The sequence below is a fragment of the Saccopteryx leptura genome, chromosome 3, assembly GCF_036850995.1.
Source record: "Saccopteryx leptura isolate mSacLep1 chromosome 3, mSacLep1_pri_phased_curated, whole genome shotgun sequence".
Lineage (NCBI taxonomy): Eukaryota > Metazoa > Chordata > Mammalia > Chiroptera > Emballonuridae > Saccopteryx > Saccopteryx leptura.
Genome location: NC_089505.1, coordinates 364,701,337 through 364,716,491, shown reverse-complemented (window position 1 = coordinate 364,716,491; position 15,155 = coordinate 364,701,337). Strand labels below are relative to the sequence as shown.

The window sequence follows — 15,155 nt, the reverse complement described above, 5'->3', positions numbered from 1 at the left end:
AAATTGTACCCAAATGCCCTTAAGGCACTACACACTTATCACACCCTAAAAATGGACTTTCCTTCCATCCCAATTTCCCCAAAGTGCTCTTCCTCCAAAAGAACCTGTAATCCAACCAGAGCAGTTCACTCAGATGATCAAGCCTGAAACTGAAACTGGAGAGTGAGTCTGACTCCTTCTCCCACAGCCGCTCACCCAACCCCCCTACCCGCTAAACTTCCACAGTGCTCAGCCTCCACTGCAGCGCACCCCGCGCCCTGCGGGTCCAGAGCTGGCTGCTCAGTGCTCAGCCTCCACTGCAGCGCACCCCGCGCCCTGCGGGTCCAGAGCTGGCTGCTCAGTGCTCAGCCTCCGCCCTGCGAGTCCAGAGCTGGCTGCCCAGTGCTCAGCCTCCACTGCAGCGCACCCCGCGCCCTGCGGGTCCAGAGCTGGCTGCCCAGTGCTCAGCCTCCACTGCAGCGCACCCCGCGCCCTGCGGGTCCAGAGCTGGCTGCCCAGTGCTCAGCCTCCACTGCAGCGCACCCCGCGCCCTGCGGGTCCAGAGCTGGCTGCACAGTGCTCAGCCTCCACTGCAGCGCACCCCGCGCCCTGCGGGTCCAGAGCTGGCTGCTCAGTGCTCAGCCTCCACTGCAGCGCACCCCGCGCCCTGCGGGTCCAGAGCTGGCTGCTCAGTGCTCAGCCTCCGCCCTGCGAGTCCAGAGCTGGCTGCCCAGTGCTCAGCCTCCACTGCAGCGGCCCACCCGCGCCCTGCGGGTCCAGAGCTGGCTGCCCAGTGCTCAGCCTCCACTGCAGCGCACCCCGCGCCCTGCGAGTCCAGAGCTGGCTGCCCAGTGCTCAGCCTCCACTGCAGCGCACCCCGCGCCCTGCGGGTCCAGAGCTGGCTGCCCAGTGCTCAGCCTCCACTGCAGCGCACCCAAGCTGGCTGCCCAGTGCTCAGCCTCCACTGCAGCGCACCCCGCGCCCTGCGGGTCCAGAGCTGGCTGCCCAGTGCTCAGCCTCCACTGCAGCGCACCCCGCGCCCTGCGGGTCCAGAGCTGGCTGCCCAGTGCTCAGCCTCCACTGCAGCGCACCCCGCGCCCTGCGGGTCCAGAGCTGGCTGCTCAGTGCTCAGCCTCCACTGCAGCGCACCCCGCGCCCTGCGGGTCCAGAGCTGGCTGCCCAGGCTGCCTACTGCAGTAACTGCTCACCCTCCAGCCTCTCAGGTGTTTGCAGAGCAACCCGAGTCACTGCAAATCCACACTCCTGAACCATGGACCAAGCACTGGGTCACAAGCTATGTATACAGAGGCCGAGACAACAGGTACAGGTGCTCACAGAGTGTCATTACAATGTCAGTGTCACTACAAGCTCGCATGTGTCTTCCCCACCAGACTAAGCTTCCCAAGGGCAGGAACAATGTCCATGATTCCTATTATGTCCACTATAAGGACACTGCTGTGTCCTCGGTGTCTAGCATCAGTGACACACAGTGTGCGATGAGTATGTGGTGACTGAAAGACAATTTCACTGTATACATAAAGCCTTCACCTTCCCAGCACCAATGACTTACGTCCATTGGCGACTGGTTATTCCCACCAGCATGCCTCACCTCCAACATTTCCCCCGCGCTTCTCCTACGATTGCTATTGCTATTTCCAATCAACTGATACCTCTGCAGTCACTCCGGCTGCTGCTGCCATCTTCCACTCATCTCCCCTTGCAGTCTCCTCTGAGCTCCGCAACGTCCTTCTCAACGTGCCTGCCATTGCCAGCTGTCCGTGTCAGCCATCTACACAGGCTCCCGAGTGGACAAGCTTTCCAAAGCTAGGGACTGCTTTACTCACCTCTGCATTCCCCATGCGGCAGTACCTTGCCCACGCAGGCACTAAAATGTGTGCTGAATGAATCAATCCCTGAGAGAACTCCACCAGGAAAACAAGAAAAGCTGAAAGAGAACATTTGTGACTCAAGGCGTACCGACAGTGCCTGTGACCGAAAGGACACAGGGAGAGTACACACTCCACTGCTGGAGATCAGGAGGGCAAACCCGGTGAGACATCACCGGCTAAACGGCTTGAGGTTTGCATCTGGGTTCCCAAGCTTTTGATTCTAAAACATCTTCTGTTCTGGTCAGCGTATATATTCTAATGTCTAAGACTATAAATTTCAGACTTTTTGTAAGTAGCCAACACTATTTCCCAACTGCAACCGAATGCAGAATCATATCAATGGAACAGGTATGAGCAGAGCTCCCAGGTGAAGCCAGGTCAGAGAGGTGGCCCTGCTCCGTCACTTCCGCATCCTCTCCACACAGAGTCCCGGCTACACTTCCATGGCAGACATTTAGAAAACGCTGGCTATAAAGCTAACTCAGGATTCATTTGTGTCATTCTCAAATGTGGATCGAGAACAACATGGAATCTTCAGGACCTAACAATGAGAAGCCTGTGTCAGGAAGCGGGCTCTTCTAACAGTGACATAAATAGAACTGACCTGGGCAGACATGTATGTTCCTTCCATCACTCTTAGACCCGAACTGTCCCATTTCATGAAGCTGGTGAAGTCCAGACACACCTGGCACCGCTTCCCAAAGGTGTTCCCATCCTTGGAAGACCAAGCAAAACCCAGATGGAACCAAGGGAAAAGTGGAACGGATAGACAAGTCACTTACGTCTCTTCCTAATCCGGGCTGGGAACTGCAGAGGAAACCGGACCTCTGACAGTCATTCACATAGCACGGCCAGCTAACAGAATAGGAGGAATCCATAGGGACTTAGACCCCAAGCCCCAGCTGTTGTGCACTGACCTGGAGAGCCCTCCTCTCTGCAGACACCCCATAGAACCAGGTGCAGCACATGGCAACAATCCAAAAGGCAATGATGTTGTCCTGACAACATGCTAATTATAAAAACATGTTCATAACGGATTTCTAAATTCCCTAAAACATAACTGTGTAAATTCTATCGCATCTAAATTATTAGATATTATCATTTTTCATTTAGTGGACCAAATAGCTAATAAAATTACTCATAAAACTAGTTCATAAATCGGTTTAAGTTTGAGGTTGTAAACGAGTCAGTTCTTCCGACTTCCAGCCCAGTCCTGTGGCTTGGCTAGCACCTTCTGCAGACTCTTCGTGGTCACAGGAATTGACAATGGCAAACTTGAACACCTAATAGTTTCTCTGCCCAGCGGGAGCGAGATCTATTTAACGTTAAGTGCAACCACATCACGGAGAACTCTGCAGCCAATTGCCAAGACAGTGGTGGAAAAAGCCAATTAAATAGCAGGGATGTGAAGAACACTTAGCATTATCCAGGAAAACTACTGCAGCAGAAATACCCTGGAGCTCAGGTAATGAAAAGAAAAGGGTAGAACTGAGTAATTCAGCAACTAAAAATAACCACAAAAACCAATGGCATCTGGAAGGACAGAAGTCCTGTTGAGCACTACAGAGCAGAGGGTTTACTGCCTAATTTTAGAATACAGCAAACTCCTGATTCGGAGGTACAATAAAAAAGAAACGAGTATTGATCCCTTCTTTAATAAAAATTAGAATGCTGCTATCTAATAATAAAGTTAGAGAGCAGGAGATACGGCAGCCTATGTGGGAAGAGGGAAGTAACAGCAGAGCTGGCTCGTTTCAAGAGCTGAATGAAGCTGGCAAACACGAATGATAAAAATTTTGACACATTAATTATAGGAGGAACTGCTAACCTTCATTTTGTGATCATACTTCCTCAGAATTGTGTTCATTCTACAGCACAATCATTCCAAAAAGAAAAAGAAAAGAAACCTACAAACTCCCCATAAATTAAACCCACACGTAATGATTCATCTCAACCTTTCGGGGTTTCATAACTCAAAACACCATTTAATAAATCAGAAATTATTTCTTCCTTCCCATGGCTGAGAAAGAAAGAAACCCTGCCATTTGCAATAGTATGGATGAACCCTGAGGGCTTGGGGCTAAGTGAAATAAATCAGACATAGACAAATACTGCATGATCTTAGAGAGAGAGAGAGAAACATTTCTTTCTCCTTTTGGAATAAAATACCAATGATAAGAGAAAAGCCCAATTATTTTATTTCCTCTTCAGGAACAATATAATTCACCAATCATTGCCCAAATCATTCACAGAATTCTACAATTCCTGGCTTGTGACAGAGACAAAGAGAGGCAAAAAGAGGGACAGATAGGGACAGAAAGACAGGAAGAGAGATGAGAAGCATCAATTCTTCGTTGCAGCACCTTAGTTGTTCATTGATTGCTTTCTCATATGTGCCCTGACCGGGGGACTACAGCAGACCAAGTGACCCCTTGCTCAAGCCAGTGACCTTGGGCTCAAGCTGGTGAGCCTTGCTCAAACCAGATGAGCCTGTGCTCAAGCGAACGACCTCGGAGTTTTGAACCTGGATCCTCCACGTCCCCGTCTGACGTCTGACGCTTTATCCACTGCGCCACCGCCTGGTCACGCAATGCACTTTTTTCCTAAACCATATGTACAGTTAAAACTGTTTGATCAGTTACTCCAAATTCTTTTCTGTTGGCTAAAGGAAGAGCCAGTTCAGGGTAATAGTTAAATGTTTCATTTCAAGTTTTTAAAAGAATTAGAAAATATTTGAAAGAATTATGCTAAAGTCGTAAAAAATCTTAAGTACCCAGCTGTAGAATATATGGTATTGCTAACTGTAGAAAATCTGAAAAACATAAATCATTGTAAAAGAAATAAAAATAACTCATAATCCCAGCATCTTCAGCAGAATAATGTTGAATGGTCACATGAAATTTTGTTGGGGATGTTCTACATTCACTGTGCACCACATCCCCATGAACAAATACTGAATTTTCTGGGTTTTCACTGTTATAAAGATTACTGTTAAACATCTCAGTACAGAAATCTTGGTGTAGGTTATGCTTTTAATTCTTTCTAAAAGATCCCCAAAGTGAAATTACTGGGTCAATGAGCAGAAGCATTACCAGCACACTGGATAAAATACAGTGATACCTTGAGATACAAACAGACCAACATACAAATTTTTTAAGATACGAGCTACAACTTGGTCCGTATTTTTGTTCGAGATCCGAGCGAAATTCCGAGATATGAGTTGTGATTTGGGAAGCTGTCACTAGTTGGCGTACAAATCCAGTATCGCATGGGTCCAATATCGGCAGTTTGATATACGAGTTGACTAACGAGCTCGGTTACAGAACAAATTAAATTCGTATCTCAAGGTACCACTGTACTGCCAAATTACTTTCCCAAAAATTTGTACCAATTTAAACTTCTACCTTTTCTACTGCATCTCACTGCCTTTGCCTGTTATTGTTTAAAAAACATCTTCTGCCCTCACTGGTCGGCTCAGCAGTAGAGTGTTGGCCCAGTATATGGAAGTCCCAGGTTCGATTCCTGGTCAGGGCACAAAGGAGAAGCAACCATCTGCTTCTCCATCCTCCCCTCTCCCTTCTCCCTTTTCTCTCTTATCTTTCTATCTCTCTCTTCCCCTCTTACAGCCATAATTCAGTTGGAGAGTTGGCCCCAGGCACTGAGGATGGCTCCATGGCCTTACCTCAAGCACTAAAAAATAGCTTGGTTGCCGAGCAATGGTCCAAGATGGGCAGATCATCATTCTATAGGGGCTTGCCAGGTGGATTCCAGTCAGGGCGCATGCGGGAATCTGTCTCTCTGCCTCCCCACTTCTCACTTAAGAAAAAATAAAATATTTAGGAGCCTGACAATCCAAAAACAATTTCAGCTTTTAATTAGCATTTATTAGTGAAACTAAAACATTTCCCTCTAAGTCTTTACTGAGCATTTGTTCTTAGACTTGTAAAAGTGTAGGCGGTACTTGGTCCACACAGGGATGGTGGTGTGTGCTTTCTGATATGCAGAAATGCTACAAATATTTTTTATATTTGATATTTATTTTGAATCCTTCAAATCTGTAGCCACAGTTTTTTCTAGTATTTCTACTCTATTCCTTTCTCTCCCCGTAAAGGCAGTATGGAGTGTGCGGTTGTGAGAACAGCCACCTGCATGCTGCATGCAGTGCCCTGGGTTCTAGCACCGCACCATTACCCAGCAGCCACCTGCATGCAGTGACCTGGGTTCTAGCACCGCACCGTTACCCAGCAGCCACCTGCATGCAGTGACCTGGGTTCTAGCACCGCACCATTACCCAGCAGCCACCTGCATGCAGTGACCTGGGTTCTAGCACCGCACCATTACCCAGCAGCCACCTGCATGCAGTGCCCTGGGTTCTAGCACCGCACCGTTACCCAGCAGCCACCTGCATGCAGTGCCCTGGGTTCTAGCACCGCACCATTACCCAGCAGCCACCTGCATGCAGTGACCTGGGTTCTAGCACCGCACCGTTACCCAGCAGCCACCTGCATGCAGTGCCCTGGGTTCTAGCACCGCACCGTTACCCAGCAGCCACCTGCATGCAGTGCCCTGGGTTCTAGCACCGCACCGTTACCCAGCAGCCACCTGCATGCAGTGACCTGGGTTCTAGCACCGCACCGTTACCCAGCAGCCACCTGCATGCAGTGACCTGGGTTCTAGCACCGCACCGTTACCCAGCAGCCACCTGCATGCAGTGACCTGGGTTCTAGCACCGCACCATTACCCAGCAGCCACCTGCATGCAGTGACCTGGGTTCTAGCACCGCACCATTACCCAGCAGCCACCTGCATGCAGTGACCTGGGTTCTAGCACCGCACCGTTACCCAGCAGCCACCTGCATGCAGTGACCTGGGTTCTAGCACCGCACCATTACCCAGCAGCCACCTGCATGCAGTGACCTGGGTTCTAGCACCGCACCGTTACCCAGCAGCCACCTGCATGCAGTGCCCTGGGTTCTAGCACCGCACCGTTACCCAGCAGCCACCTGCATGCAGTGACCTGGGTTCTAGCACCGCACCGTTACCCAGCAGCCACCTGCATGCAGTGACCTGGGTTCTAGCACCGCACCGTTACCCAGCAGCCACCTGCATGCAGTGACCTGGGTTCTAGCACCGCACCGTTACCCAGCAGCCACCTGCATGCAGTGACCTGGGTTCTAGCACTGCACCGTTACCCAGCAGCCACCTGCATGCAGTGCCCTGGGTTCTAGCACCGCACCATTACCCAGCAGCCACCTGCATGCAGTGCCCTGGGTTCTAGCACCACACCGTTACCCAGCAGCCACCTGCATGCAGTGCCCTGGGTTCTAGCACCGCACCATTACCCAGCAGAATGGCACACGGAACCCACTGGCTTTCACCTTCCTCTAAGTGATTTATATTAATGTATTTTTTTTTTTTAGCTAAAAAAAAATGTAATTCAATTTCACCTTTTCCTTTAACTTCCTTCTCTGGTGACCCCAAGATTCTTAAATTAACTCTCTCCATAGATACTGATTTTAGAAAAGCTTACTGAATACTTATATATATTAAAATGCAAAGATTTCAGTGGGCAGAGACATGTAAGAATAAACAATGACAGGCATGTAAAAAATTAGGGGGAAATTTTAGAAGTAGCAGAAAGATGTATTTAGAATGGCACTGTACATTTGGCAAAGAATGATATTGTTCCTCAACCTGGACCACCTTTGGTCAAAGAACAACTAACTGTAACTCCGGCGATCTCCAGTTTCCAGGGGATACATTCCAGTGCACCTTTGAATCTCTTGAAACTATGCAAAACTTCACGTGAAAACCAGCATTTTTCTGTGGAAGACTAATCACGGCTTGCATCTGATTCTCAACAAGGTTCAGTCTGCAAAAATATTTAGGAACCCCTAATCTAGACAAAGAGTTCATGTTTGCCTTCTGCTCTCCCCTTCCCCCCTCAAAGCAGTGGGGGCCATATTGGGATGTTCTGAGTCCACCTCCTCATTTCCGAGAATGTCAGGAACAGGTTTCTTTCAATGACAGCAATAAAACCTTTCTACTTGCCCCACAGGATAAGGGGGTGCCCACTTCTTACACAGGGGTTCATCTAGAGGAGAGGGTTATTGACATATATAAATGGAGTCCATATGGAACTGGTGTTCATACAGAAACATGTAAAATTAGTGGTACAACAAAAATAGCTGAGTAGTGATTCCTTCTTTAATAAAAATCTAAATCCTGCTATCTAATACAGTGGTGTCTTGAGATACGAGCAGACCAACATAAGAATTTTTAAGATATGAGCTGAGACTCAGTCCATATTTTTGTTCAAGATCCGAGTGAAATTCTGAGATACAAGTCGTGATTTGGGAAGCTGCTGCTAGTTGGCGCGTTGGCGCACGGGTCCAGTATTGGCAGCACAACACCAGCATCTCGTTCTTTCTCACGTGTTACCCGCAGAATCAAGTTGAATCGCGTGCACTGTACTCATTCTTGCATCATTTTTGCATTTTTTACTAACTTTTTTTGTGTGCTATCATGGGACTGAAGAAAGTGAGTGTAAAGGACAGTGGTGAGAAGAAGAGAATGATGTCGATGGAAGTAAAGCAAGAAATAATAGAAAAACATGAGCGTGGTGTACGAGTGATTGAACTGGCAAGGCTGTATGACCACAATGCATCTACAGTTTGTACCATCCTTAAACAAAAGTATGCCATCAAAAGCAAATCCAACGAAAGGAACTACAATTCTGTCCCAATTAAGAACAAATATCCATGAAGAAATGGAGAAGCTTCTGCAGGTGTGGGTGAAAGAGAAAGAGCTGGCAGGAGATACAGTAATGGAGATTGTAATATGCGAAAAGGCACGTATTATTTACGGCAACTTGAAGAAAGAACCATCAACCTCAAAAGAGGCAGCAGAAGATACGTTTTAGGCAAGTCATGCTGATTTAAAAATTTTAAGAGATCTGACATCCACTCGGTGGTGAGGCATGGTGAAGCTGTGAGTGCTGACATTAAGGCAGCTGAGGAGTACATCACACGTTTTGCTGCGCTTATCAAAAAGGAAGGCTACATCCCCCAACAAGTGTTCAACTGTGACGAAACAGGATTGTTTTGGAAAAAAATGCCCCGGAGAACTTGCATCACTGCAGAGGAGAAGAAGCTGCCAGGCCATAAACCCATGAAGGACCGTCTGACCCTTGCATTGTGTGCAAATGCTAGCAGTGACTGTAAAGTAAAGCCACTGCTAGTGTATCATTCCGAAAATCCTCGAGTCTTTAAGACTCACAAGGTTCTTAAAGAAAAACTGCAGGTTATGTGGCGTGCCAATGCTAGGGCATGGGTTATGCGGCAGTTTTTTATTGAATGGCTAAATCTCGTCTTTGGTCCTGCAGTGAAGAAATATCTTCAAGAAAATAAACTCCCGATGAAAGCATTACTAATCCTTGAAAATGCTCTAGCCCACTCACCTGGTCTTGAAGATGACATTCTCAATGAGTTCAAATTCGTGAAAGTCCTCTACCTCCCACCCAACACGACTTCAATCTTGCAACCTATGGACCAGCAGGTCATTTCCAACTTTAAAAAGCTTTACACAAAGCACTTGTTCTGTCGCTGCTTTGAGGTGACTGAGAATACAAATCTAACCCTTTGAGAGTTTTGGAAAGATCACTACGACATTGCGATATGTTTATGCATTATTGACTTGGCATGGCAAGAGGTTACAAGAAGAACCTTGATCTTGGCATGGAAAAAGTTATGGCCTGATGTCGTTGCAGACAGGGACTTCGAAGGATTCAAACCAGAGACCAGACCGAGATAGAAGCATTGAAGGAGATTGTGTCCCTCGGAAAGTTGATGGGTCTGGAGGTAGATGAGCGTGATGTAAACGAGCTCATAGAGGAACATGAGGAGGAACTCTCAACTGAGGAGTTGAAGGAGCTACAGATGATGCAATATACAAAGCTTCTGCAAGAGATTAGTAGTGAGGAGGAGGTAGAGTCGGAGAAAGTGATTTCTACAAGTGAAATTAAAGACATGCTGGCAATGTGGGAGAAGCTTTCAAGCTTCATTGAAAAGAAACACCCAGAAAAAGTTTCAACTGGTCATGCTTCAGCACTTTTTAATGACACTTGTTTGTCACATTTCCGTAACATTTTAAAAGGCAGGCAAAAGCAAACCTCTTTGGATAGATTTTTATTCAAAAGTCCTGCAAGTGAAAGTGCCAAAAGTGCAGCCAAAAAGCAAAAACAGGTGATGATTAAATGAAAAATACATAATGTTAAGCTTAGGTTAAGTTAAGAAAGTGCATTTTTTAACAATTAAGTTTTTGTGGTTTCATTTTAAGTAAAGAAAGTGCAGTTTTAGTTTTGTTTAAAGTAAAGAAAATGCAGTTTTAGTTTACATTTAGTGTTAAGAAAGTGCAGTTTTAGTTTACGTGTCTACAGTGCCTGCATCCCTTCCTCCCTCCCTCCTCCTCTGCCATTCACCTCCGTTGGCTGCACTCGTCTATCTCCAAGGTAAGAATACAGTACTAAATAACACTTTTCTTTTATTTCATATATTTTTTTATACATTGGTAAAGTATACATGTGTGTTTCTTAATTAAAAACGTCTTTTTTCATAATTTAGGATAGTTTGGGGATGTTTCACAGGGCTGGAATGGATTAAATCTGTTTCAGTTATTTTAAATTGGAGAAATTTGTTTAATATGAGTTGACTGACTTAGAAGCTCGGTTACAGAACGAATTAAACTCGTATCTCAATGTACCACTGTAATACCTAAAGGCAGAGAGCAGTAAAAAAATAAGCAAAGGGGAGAATATGATAGACCAATATAGAACTGGATTCGCCTGCTGCAATCCAGCCTGCTACTACAGACACACTATAAATATAAATGACAACTTGGTCATGCAAACCAAAGTTGACCTAGGTAACGGGTAAAATGTGGCTTTCTCCGAAGAGTGAGTACCTTCATTTGACTCAGTGAGGGACCTCTGTCTCCCCAAACACACAGCCTCTCTTTCCTTTTAGAGGGACGTGAGGGCTGGGGAGGAAACAGAGGCAGGAGTGAAAATCACAGCCTAGAACACCAGAGAAAGATGTCCGTTTCTGATTCAGGTTTGCCCACTCCAAGTCACCCAAAGTGGGAGTCCAGGCAGACAGAGTTCTCCAGAGAGCCAGCCGTCTACTCAGTCGTTTGGGGAAGTGCTTAGACCCATCTGGGACTCCTGAGGCGGAAGAGTGAGGTACGGGGTGAGGGGGACCTGCCCACTCTGGCTCTCTGGAAGAGTCTGCCAGGGTCAATCCCAGGCCTGGGGCAGGCACGACTCTGCTCTGACCCACCAGATCCCCGCTGACTGACGGAGGCCTGCAGGCTCCACGGACCTCCAGGTTAGAGGCAAACCCTGGGGCCCCAGAGGAGGCGGCTGCCAGGCCCCTGAATGGGAGAGCAGCCAGGCTGCGGGCACAGCTTCATCTCTAACAGCTACATGTGTAGATCAGTCGTTCTCAATGCTGGGACTATTCTGCACCCCAGGGAACATCTGGCAATGTCTGGAGACATTTCTGGTTGTCAGGACTTCAGGAGACAGAGAGGATCAACGACTAGCTTCCAGTGAGTAGAGACCAGAGATACTGTTAAACATCCTACAATGCACATGACAGGCCTTCACCTGCCAGACAAAAAATGATCTGGTCCAAGACACCGAGAGTGCGAACACTGAGAAACCCTGCTTTATATTATGATTTGCAGGCCTTGCAAATGTTACAGGTATACCCGCTAAGAATTTAGTCATATATTATAAAAATAACACGGTTTTTATGAGTAAAAAAGGTTATTCCAGGTTATGGTATCCAAATAATGACTTCTTTGGCTCTAGTTAAGATCCAATCAATCATTCACTCAGCATTTCCCAAGCACCTGTTATGTAATTAGGCACAGTGCTAAGCAAAAGTGACAGTGTTCAAAGAAACCAATAGAATCTGATGACTGGAGTCGGCTGCTGCCTTGCTTCAAGCAGTGAGCATGAAAAAAGAAGTGAGACTTTGAAGACACACCCTACTAGTTTCAGTTCCAGCTCATCACTGTCACTAGACCTGTGACTTCACTTCCCTGACCTTCCATCTCTCCATTTCTGTAGTGGGTCAAACAGGGCCTCTCTTCAACTGGGAGATAATTTAAAAAAGATAATTCAGGTAAAGCACAAAGAGTACTGCCTGGCACACAATCTGTACTCAATAACTCATTCAACAGCAACTTTTACATTTTCATAATGTAAAGAGTAAGATGGAAACTGCTTGTATGCCTATAAAAAACACAGTCAATGCAACTGAGATTTTGAGCACACGAACACAACCTGAGTCAGGTTAACTGCACGGCACATAAATTCTTCCAAATTCTGGCTCCCCTCTCCCTCTCCAGCTTTATCTCCCGCCATCTACATCATTTTAACGCAGCCCTAGATCCCCATAAGTGGGAACAGATTAAAAGATGGCATCTGATAGTAACCAAAACAGTGTCAGGCCAAAGGCCACTGCGAGAAAGAAAATTCTTCAGCTGTAACTGGCCTGGTGCTGGGTAGGAGAGGGGGAGGGGGAAAGAAGGAGGCAGGGGAGACAGAAAGAGCCAACACAAAAGGCTCAACAGCCAGTAACCTGTGCTCCTGGTGGTTAGGGGTTACAGGGCCAGATTTGCATGTGACCTCAGTCAAGGTACTGAAAATTATCAAGGCTCTGTCTCCTGAAATACAAAATAAAATAAAATGAATGGATTAATAAGTTTTAACATTTCTTTGACTCTGATTCAGGCTTTGAAAATCCAAGAATATGAGTTTAAGGGCACACCGTACTGTATTGAGAAAAATAAAATCCACCTTATCCATACACGTATGAGGAGTTCAAAGTAATCTTTATATCAAGATTAAAGATAAAATTGCCACAGCATTACATAAACCTTTCTAGTATCAGCAAATAATTCCTCTCTTCCCACCTCTAGACAAAACATACATTTGAGGCTGACTTGGAAATGCAGAGTTCCACAGGTCCATCACAGTTGGAAGTTGTGAATTCTAGGAAATACGGGCTACTTACGAACTTACTGACAGGTGTTTAAAGATTCTCCGGTACAAAAACACTTACTCAAAAGATCCTACTTGCAAACGCTCTCAAATCAACTAGAATCATGTTCTCTCGCCATCCAAGATCAGAATGCATCCATAGGGGCCACTGAGCTTAAACTCACATTGCGATTCTCCGGGTCGTTTTAAAATGGGTCGCGAGCAGTATTTATTCAAACTGCCTCCAACATTCAGCGCTTTCCAAACTTCAGCGTCCCTAAGTAACACGTAGGGCACTTAGCACGTGTGCCGATTCCGGGACCCAAAGTGTCCAGTGTGGAGCACCTAAGCCGGCGTTTTTAATGACCTGCCAGGTGAATCGGAAGCAGGTGGTCCAACAGTCACACTCACAAAGAACACCCACTTCAACCCGTGCGGACGCGTTCCGGACGGCGAGCCCTCGGGCTGCCACTGGGAAGGACCCTGGGCCAGGCCCAGACCCCCCGGGCCCGCGCGTCCCCCGGGCGAAGTGACAAGGCGATGGGGTCGCGGTCATTTTCATCTTTCCATAAAGTGCCACCCTGCTCTGAAGAGGACTTTGAAGCTGCCGAGGTTTCGGTTACCACAGAGTTCTGACACTTGGCAGTCCTGCGTCCTTAACGCTCGGGCCTCAGTTTCCCCGTCTATGCAACGGGCTCGCCTCCCGGGAAGGCTAATCCGAAGCGAAACTAACTCGGCGGGTCGCGAGCACTTCCTGGCTGTCCCCAGCCCCGCCTGGCTTCCCGTTCGCCCCGGAGGACGACCCCCACCCGCGGAGTGAGCGCTCAGCGGGCCGCAGCCGCTCAACGACCCCCGCCCGGCCCGACCCGACCCTCGCCCCGCCACTCACGGGTAGGCATGGCGACCCCGAGCCGCGATCGCAGCCGCTCCGAGGCTCAGCGGGGCCGCGCAGGCCGCGCCCACGGGACCATGACGCGCCGGTGCCGTCTCGCGGAGGCCGGGACGAGGCGAAGGGCGAAGGGCGGAGGGAATGGACGCGGACCGCACGGCTCACGCAACCGAAGCCGGCGACAGCTGCCAGGGCCGGCCCAGCTCCGCGCCGGACGACGCGTCGGGCGTCCGCACGCCGTGACGTCAGCACGTCGCCGACGCCCAGGCGCCGCCCCCACGGGTCGGCCGAGCTCCGCCGCGGAGTGGTCACCTCGTCGCTTGGGTTGGGGCGGACAGCACCGCGGCGCACAGGGGCTGGGGTTGGGGCCCTAGGGGAGGATAGCGCATAGAACAAGTTCGGGCTTCGTTTTATTGTCAAACCGCAGTGATCTGAATCATACTCGTTTTCAGGAAACCTCATTCGAGGGGCATATGCAATGCTCGTGTGTTACAGCTGCCCCCGTGCAGAGGTGGGGGTAAGCCCGATTGCTTTCAGTGCCTGAGAACCCGTAGGCTTGTGCCTGGATGAGCTGCTGAACTTGCCCTGCGTTCTGCAGCCTCTGATAGCAGGGTGTTCGTGTTTTCTTGTATTGTCTTTGAGACGAGCTGAGGTCACTTGGGGTGAGGGCTGCGCAGTTTTGGAGGGTACCGAAGATGTCATTTCCTCCTGTCATTTCTCTCCTGACTCTTGGAGAGATTTTACGCCTCAGGAAGGAGTTCGTCTCCTCCAGAACGGGCAGTCTGTCCACTTGGCTGAGCCGTTTTTCTTTACTCTCCGAGTGTCATTAATAATTGTTCTATCTAACAGTCACCCCGCTAAGCGGCCATTGGAGCCAAGAGCATTCAGCAATGCCCATGCACTCTGCCAGGCACTGTGGGCTGTGGGCAGCCAGCGCCGACAAACAGAAGGAAGCCACAGAGGTCGGAAGCTGCTTCTCCAACTGCTTCAGGATCTTTTGTGCCCCAGTTACCTGGGAACCTGTTTTAAGCAGATTTTTTTTAGGTCCGGACCTAAACCAACTGAATCACACTTGGGGATGATTCAGATCCGTATTTATATTTGAAAGCCTTTGTCCTAGAAGGTAGTGCCCACGTTCTGGTTAAGAAATGATTCTGTGCAGCATTGAAAGAAGATAAAGAGCCAGGAAGGGCTCCCGGAAGTGTATCTTGAGGTGGACTGGGAAGAAATCAGGATTTGAGTTAGCAGAGGCCTGGGAAGTCCTTAAAGAGGCTGGGGGAGGGTGCAGGGCAAGGTAGAATGAGTCAAAGAGCTGGTCCGAGGGGAGTGGCTTACTAATGGCAAAGGCCAAA

The 15,155-nt window shown here is 48.3% G+C and overlaps 1 protein-coding gene across 2 annotated transcripts in view; it reads right to left on the bottom strand.

The window, feature by feature from the left end:
• EFR3A (EFR3 homolog A) overlaps window positions 1–14,022 on the bottom strand; it is an 83,302-nt gene extending 69,280 nt beyond the window's left edge. For both annotated transcript variants that reach the window (XM_066379538.1, XM_066379539.1), the window contains exon 1: window positions 13,804–14,022. In XM_066379538.1, coding sequence (XP_066235635.1) covers window positions 13,804–13,813 — 10 coding nt within the window. In that variant the 5' untranslated portion in view covers window positions 13,814–14,022. The remainder of the gene's footprint in view (window positions 1–13,803) is intronic.
• Window positions 14,023–15,155: the final 1,133 nt, after the last annotated feature.